The sequence below is a fragment of the Chinchilla lanigera genome, unplaced genomic scaffold (assembly GCF_000276665.1).
Source record: "Chinchilla lanigera isolate Chin_1 unplaced genomic scaffold, ChiLan1.0 scaffold00102, whole genome shotgun sequence".
In the NCBI taxonomy this organism is placed as follows: Eukaryota; Metazoa; Chordata; class Mammalia; order Rodentia; family Chinchillidae; genus Chinchilla; species Chinchilla lanigera.
In genome coordinates this window covers 3,124,774-3,132,770 of record NW_004955503.1, presented here as the reverse complement: position 1 = coordinate 3,132,770, position 7,997 = coordinate 3,124,774, and the positions used below count along the sequence as shown (strand labels likewise).

General features: G+C 37.0%; 1 protein-coding gene across 1 annotated transcript in view; it reads right to left on the bottom strand.

Annotated features, from left to right (window-relative positions):
• Nucleotides 1-304: 304 nt before the first annotated feature.
• The window catches only part of Diaph2 (diaphanous-related formin 2), an 807,533-nt gene continuing 799,840 nt past the window's right edge, over nt 305-7,997 (bottom strand). Inside the window, exon 28 of the mRNA XM_013505854.1 lies at nt 305-5,720. Coding sequence (XP_013361308.1) covers nt 5,656-5,720 — 65 coding nt within the window. The 3' untranslated portion in view covers nt 305-5,655. The remainder of the gene's footprint in view (nt 5,721-7,997) is intronic.

Here is a 7,997-nt window from a genome sequence, read left to right as displayed (position 1 = left end):
GTCTTATACTCAAGGGGAAAAATCCTTTTCTGTAGAAACAGTTTCTCTGGAGAATGTAAATCACCCTCTGACTTTTCTAGACTTTTTAGTCGTACAAATGTCTCTCTACTACTCTGACAAACAGTGCTAAAAAATACCAAAGAAAACCTTAAGATTCCCACAAGAATGGCAGTCTTCAAATATGACCCCATGATCTCCACCTGCACTTCTGTTTAGTTGAAGATTCTATTCTCTACTTGTCTTGATACTTCAATTTGTGCCTTTCATTCATCCTTAAACTGAATTATCATAGGCAGCACAACAGTTAATGTATATCTTAACTTTATTGAATAAGTAAGTAGGCATTACATACAGGTTGCAAGTCATTCTTGGTCCTGCTTAGAGACAGGTGTTTATTCCCAGGCAAAAGGAGAACATAAATCTAAATTTTTACTGCTTCTGAAATACTTCTGCAAGGTGGCTTTGTATGGACACAATCTCCCTCAATACCCATTCAATGAAGTCTTTGCTTGCACTTCTCCCTTCATCTGAGGGATTCACAATATCTAAATAAGCTTGTAAAGAACTTTCTGTATCAGAGGTAGTTTTGTGCCTGCATTATAAATCACAGAAGACATTTGGTCAGATACACCATAGAAAGGGCAGAAAAGATACACCAGAGCACAGAGTTGATATCACTGATGTTTTTTCAGCTAACTCACCATAGTGGCAAAAGTATCAACCAAAATTTAGAATAGTTTTTAATCCACTTAAAACAAAGCATGCAGTAACCTGTGTAGATAACAACCTTAGAGACAATCTTAAGTTTGGCTTGAGCACCAAGGATGCATTTTAAAAAGTGTTAAGTACATTTACATGATATAACTAGTGTAGTGGCTGGAGACCCACCCAAAAAGGATATGCTCATGTCCTAATCCACAGAATTTGTGAAATTATTTTATTTGGATAAAGGGGTCTTTGAAGATGTAATTAAATTAAGGATCATCAGATGAGATTTTCACAGATGATCTGGGCAGGCCATCTGGGTAAGCCCTAAATGGCATCATGAGTGTCCTTGTATGACAGAGGTGGAGGTCAATTAGATACACAGAAGAGAATATGACATGAAGACGGAGCAAAGAGGTACTGTCACAAATCAAGGAACAATGATAGCCACAGAAAAAGAAGATGGAATGTATGGATTTTTCTCCTAGAGCATTCAGAAACATAGCCATGCCAAAATCTCAATTTTGGACTTCGGGAATCCAAAACAGTAAGAGAATGAATATCTGTTTTTTTAAACCACCCTGTGTCGAGTAATTTGTTAGAGTAATGACAGGAACCTAATATAGATTTTGGTACTGGGAAATGGGATATTGCTGTAACGAATACCTAAAATGAGAAAGTAGCAATGGACTTGGATAATGGATGGAGGCTGGAAGAATTTTGATGCACTCAACAGAAAAAGTATACATTTCCTCAACAAGACTTTTGATAGAAATATGAATGTAAAGACATTTCTGATGAGGGCTTGGAAGGAAATACAGAACATTTTATTGGAAACTGCAAGAAAGGCAGTCTTTGTTATTCAGTGGCAGACAGCTTATCTGAATTGACCCCTACAGTTGTGTGTAAAGCAGAACTTATAAATGAGGAACTTGAATATTTAACTGAGGAGATTTGCAAGCAAAGTGTTGGAGGAATGGCCTAGTTACTTCTTGCTGTCTATAGTAAAATAGAGAGGAAAGAGATAAACTGAAGAATGAATTAAGAAGTAAAAAAAGAATGAGCTCTTGATGATTTGGGAAATTCTGAGTCTATCCAGATTGTAACAGATAGTAAGGTAAGGATATTCACTGTTAGGAAAGTGCCCTGGAGATAAGGCCTACCCTGTGACTGGACAATGTTTGGCTAGTGCTGAAGAGAGTAGGCATTGACTTATGGATTCACATCACCATCTCAGCAGAAACCAGGAACAGAGATGAGCTTATCCAGGACAGATGTGTAAGGGTCTTCTTTCCTGAATGTGTGAAATCAACATGACATATGTGGGAGCCTCGCGAGGTTTCTGAGAATGTTACACGAGCAGAAACACTTCCAGTGTGTCCTGAAAAGGATAGAAACCAGACAAAATGAAAGAAGGTCAGAGTACCACAATTCTACAGGCAGAAAAGAGACTAATGCAACCACTCAGCTGCAATTAATAAAGGAAGGATCACTCCAAGGCCAGAGGTGTAGGTACAAAGACAGAGACCTAAGCATGGGAGCAGAGGTGGAAGTATGAGGCATGGGTACAGAGCCAGAGGGCCAATCCGCGATCCAAGAAAAAAGAACCATTCAGATCCAGAAAATGGAGCCCTGAGACACAGCAGGCTATTGCCAGGCCTTGAAACCTAAGAAGCATTTGTTTGGCTGTTTCTTGAAAATGAGTGGGACAAGTGATCTTTCTGCTTTCCACTCTCTCACTTTTGGAACAGGAATGTCTATAATTATTATCCCGTGCCCATTTCACTAGTGTTTGCAAGAAAACAATTTGTTTTATTATACTTGTTCACATAGGGAAAGGGTATTGCCCTAGGATGGTTCATAGCCAGAGTTTTACACATACTTTATTTAGATGTTGGGATCTGAGAGTTTCAAAGTGATTTTTGGACAAAATTTTAGATTTAAGTGTTTATGTGGCAGACGTGGTAGCCATGCCTCTAATTCCAGTACTCGAGAGGCTGAGGCAGGAGGATCATTGCGAGTTTGAGGCCAGCCTGGACTACATAGCAAGAACCTATCTCAAAACAAAACAAAACAAAACAAAAAAGAACTGACATTGTAGTATGTTGAAATTTGGGAATATTGAGATGGGGTGAATGTATTTCACACATGGGAGAGACCAAAATTGGGGGTAGGGCCAGAGGTATGTCAACATCATAATCCCTGGAACCTGGAACTATTACTGCATGTGTAAGAGTCTTACAGAACTAATGAAATTAAAGCTCTTGAGATGAGATTAATTGGGTGGTCCCTCGATCTCAGCATAAGTATTCAGATTAGGTACTCAGAGCAGGTGATGTGAAGATGAGCAGACAGAAATGTGGCCAGAAGCCAAGGAATGACAATAGCCACCAGAAGCTAGAAGAGGCAGGAAATGATTTTTCACCAGAGATTCTGCAGGGAGTATGGCCCTGCCTGCTGCCACCTACATTTCATGCTTCTGGCCTCCAAAACTGTGAGAGACTTTCAGTTGCGGTGAACCACCAAACTTGAGGTCATTAGAGCAGCCAAATGAAATCAGTATAACTAGTTAATGTTTTAAAAGCTTTGTATTTTTTTTTACATTTCAAAGAAAATCTGAAAAATGGTACTGCTCATATACAGCAGTAATAAAAGAGTTTAACATAATTTGGTTCTATACTAAAAATGTCACTATGTACTCCTCTTGGTCATGTGTTTCAATCCAAAACAAAACTGCCAAGTAGCTAGAACAGCACCATTACAAATCCGATAAGCAAATCCTTTAACTTAATTATTGGATTCTGTAAGGCTTTTCAATATGTGTGAAAATAGTGAGATTGTTTTAAACACAAATATGCAACTTATTAATAATAGTTCATTCATTCTTGTTCACAAACTAGAAAACAACGCAAGTTCACATCTGGAAAAGGTGATTCACATCAGCTTTTCTACCTTGACCAGCTTAATAATATGGCATGGAAAATGCCCCAAATTTCAGTGAGGATTTGCTTTCTTTTTCTTTTTTTTTGATTTCTTTCCGGTACCGGGAATGGAACTCACAACCTCGCACTTGCCAGGCAGGCGCTGTGCTGCTAAGCTAAATCCCCAGTCCCCGAGGATTTACATTTTAAAACCATTTTCCTACAGCCTGAAAAGGTATCAAAAAGAAGACATATCATGAAGATTTTAGAAAAGACTATAACGTCAAAACATACACATTAGTTATTTACACAAATTAGTAGGACCTACATTTTTGTTATTCTTGCTAAAAAATAGTATGTGAAATGGATATGTTCTTAAATATGTTTGTGTGTGCGTGTACATGTTTTAAGATAGGAAAAATAGGAAATCTCAAATGTTGTCACTTTTTATTTTCTCTATTGTAGCATCCTCAGAAAAGTTTGAAATATAATACTCAAGTAAGAATTCACTGGAATAAAGGCAGCAGTTTAAATTAGTGCACATGTACCTAAAGGAATCTGTGAGCTATTGGTCACTTGTTCACATTATCCCATAATGACTTACCAAGCCAGTCCTGCGTGTCTTTGCTCTGAATGCTTATAACATGCTTTGGAGGAGTGGAAATAGGATTTTCTACCTAAGGAATATACATATAAGAAATATTTTATAGTAATCACTATCATCTGCATGAATTAGTCTTGAAATTGCACTCCAGAGAAGTTATACCAATTATTTCAATGCATATTTTAAAGTAATAGGCAAGTTAAGTATAACTTTTATGCTCTCATCTATTTAAGACAAAATATAGAGCTTATTTTTCTTCCTAGAGTTGTTTGGTTAGCATCATTTGAATGTGTGAATGGATAAGTAAGCGTGATGATGACTGAGAAGCTCACTTAGTTGCCGGGATCTGTATATGATTTCATTTTCTCCTTCGGACCACCAAACTGGGATTGGAGAAGGGAACAGAAAGGGACAGGAAAAAATAATTGACCTTTTCAACAGTTTTCTGCTTCTTCCTACAGACAAAATATTTTTCAGGTCTTCTGGAACTCTATTCCCTGCCTTCAAGAGGGTCAAGGAAGAAAGAAGCAATAGAGAGAAGAAATAAATCACAGAATAAGAAACAGTATTTGCCTTTGAAAGAGATGTAAAGAGAATAGAGTGTTGAGGTTCATTCCTAGCATAAGCTTTAAAATGTGGGGATTTTCTCAAAAATAGCCATATAAAGTATTTATATAAAGTAGATATCTATGCATAATTAGAAAATATCTCTTTAAATAAAGTTTAAGTCATTTTCCCTAACTGATTCTGTTAAACTTTGGTTTATTTTTAGCAGTGAGAAGTGTCTGCAATATCACGCTGAAATGCTAGACTAATGATAAGTGTAACATCAGCCAAAGCAGATGAATCTATCAGCTTTCACTTGAGATAAAATTCTATATACCCGGACTGGGGTGGAACAGTACTTTTGAAAATTTCCAAAATGGTTTCTCTTACAATGTGAGGAATATTAGCACAGTCCCAAATCATTGACAAGAACATTTCTCTTCGATTTTTCTTTTTATATATAATAAACTTTGGAAGCAGACGTGAATAATTCTTTCTGTCTGTTCTTTTATCTTCTTTATTTTGGTGGGAGTGACCTAGAAATTTAAGATGTTAAGTTTTCACAGACAATATGTTTGAAAGCCTTAGGAATCACTCAGCTTCTTACACTTGCATTTTAAGAATCAGGTCACACACAACAATAAATAATACACTTCTTTAAATTAAGTGGAACAAACATTTTATAATCTCAACAACCATGTTCAGATTAGTATAATCGTGGGAGGAATCTTGCAACAGTTGTACAAATGCACATTACTTCATCCAGTTTAGCTTGACCTTTGCAGAGATACACTTATTTCCATCCCTTGAGTGCCTGTTTTGTTCTTCTGAAAATGTACGATTTTGTTTAAATGTTTTCATATTCTTTGGCATTAGGAATCACTTAGATGAGATAGCTTCATTGTGGCGTGAGCGTGACCTTTCCAAAGGTACTCGCCTGTTATCTGTAAGACAAAGAGAAAAAGAACCAAAAACATGATGAGCCTTAGATCTTGGCAATTACATGATGTCAGGTCTAGAGAGGTTCCCAAACAGTCCTAAAAATCACTTCAAATGAATATGTAAATAAGCAGCAAGGAGCCCGGATCTGAGGATTTCACACTGCAGCTGCCAGGCTGAGTTCAAGAGTTCTGCAATCAGCAATAAATGACTTTTCTTGGTAAGCAAAGTTACAGTTAGAAAAGAAATGGAAGAATTCTCTCCAGCACAGTCCCCTTGGAAATAGCAGGTGACAACGAATTTCCTTGGTAAAGATATAAAATTGAAAGGATCTACGTACAGTGCCTCTTGTTGGAAAGCACTTCAATTTCCTATGAGTTTTTAATTTGTATGTAAGCTACCTCTAGAGGACACCAGCGTGGGCAAAGCAGTAGAGTTTTTATTTTTTACAGTGATTACAATATGTGGCACTCAAACCAGCTACTGAGTCTACCTGATTGTATGATATAAACAAATTCAATACATTACATGTTCATAATGGGAGTGAATAATGAATGGGTCCTATTGTGGGTCCCATTCCCCCCACCCATCACAGGAAGAATAATCACTGTGGAGATAACTGTTGGAACAAAGCTTGGAAAGTAAAGTTAAAAAGCATTGAAAGTTGCTGAAAATAGTTTTAGCTTTAAGAGGAAAAAGGTTTACAGCTCTGCACTGTGATGATCACTACTATGTCATTATCACCTCTGTTTTATGCTCAGCTTAAATGCAATTGATATGGGTGAAAATTCCTTTTTGACAAAAACATAATATACTTAGATTCTCCATTTGGAATAAGACTAGGTCCCTAGAAATAATGACAACCAGCAGCACTAACATAAATGCGAACACTTTACACTCGTTAATTTGCTAATTCACACAACATCCCCGGGAGGTAAATCCATTTCATTCTATCTTATTATCTCTGCTTTAGTGATGAAGGTTACACAGCAAATCAATGGCATGATGGGGAATTGCAATGCAAAGTTAATGCCTAAATGTCAGGACTGCTTTGTACAGAGCTTGATGTTGGGGCTTCCCAAATTGCTACTGATTTTCTCCCTAACATCACAAGGCTCAACTAATACATCCAGCCTCTTACATGAGAATGATGGCGAGAAGTAGACGGGTTTTGCCATGGTGTTTTCCTAGTCTGCTAGAATTTTAGGACTAATTCCTAGAAGTCTTTGGTCAATACACAAAGCCAAACTCACTGGCTCCTATGACTTTGGCCTGACTAACATCACCTTATGGGTGCACTTAGCAACCAGTTATAAGATTACAGCATACCCAGAACTTCATAATGCAATAATACTGAGAGGTAAGAAAGCAAGAAGCATTTTCTCTACTTGGCGATATATCTGGATGATGGATTATTTGGGTATCCCTTTGAAGATACTGTTAAAAAATCCATTATTTACCTTGTGATATGGATCATAATTCAGCTAAAAATGTGAACATAACACTCCCAGATCAGGGGCTTATTACTTAGATGTCTCTGATTTTTGTACAGATTGGCTTGGGACTTCTTAGAAAACATTTTTAAGTGAAATTACAATATTATGATTTTTGTTGCATTATTAGCATTTCAACAGTCAGCGTTAAATGTTATCCGATATGAGAATGATAGTAGCATTCCTATAGGATTGTACTAGCTTGAAAAAATGCTCGTGCCTGGATAGTCCTACACACAAAAGTCAACAGGCATCTATGCTTCACTCCAGGAATGCCACTGCCACCTCACACCATCACTTACTATCCACTGAATCCAGGACTACCTCTGCAAACCCGGCCTCACAGCACTAAATGATGGGATGGGAGGAATCACATCAACTTGCAACTTATGTTAGGTGTCAGAAAAAAAAAAAACTTTCAAGACAAAGCAAACTGAGGAAAGGACATTGAGCTTTTAAAAGGCACAATAAACACTGGATCAAGACACCAATCTGACTTCTTGTCTACACAAAATAAGATTATTTTAGATTTTTCTCCCTCCCTTCCCTTTTTCCTCTCTTCCGTTCTCTCTCTTTTTGGGTGCCTAATTCATCCCTAAATTAATGAGATAATTATATGAAGTAATTCAATGAAGGTTATCACTTACATTTTCAAAATGTCAACCCACACCATGTTTATGAAAAAGAAAATGCCATTAGAAACTGTGGCAGCAAAAGAAAAAGAAAAAACAAAAGAAACACTGGCAGCAAGTGCTGGTCTTGAGCACTTGATTTATTTTATTTTATTTT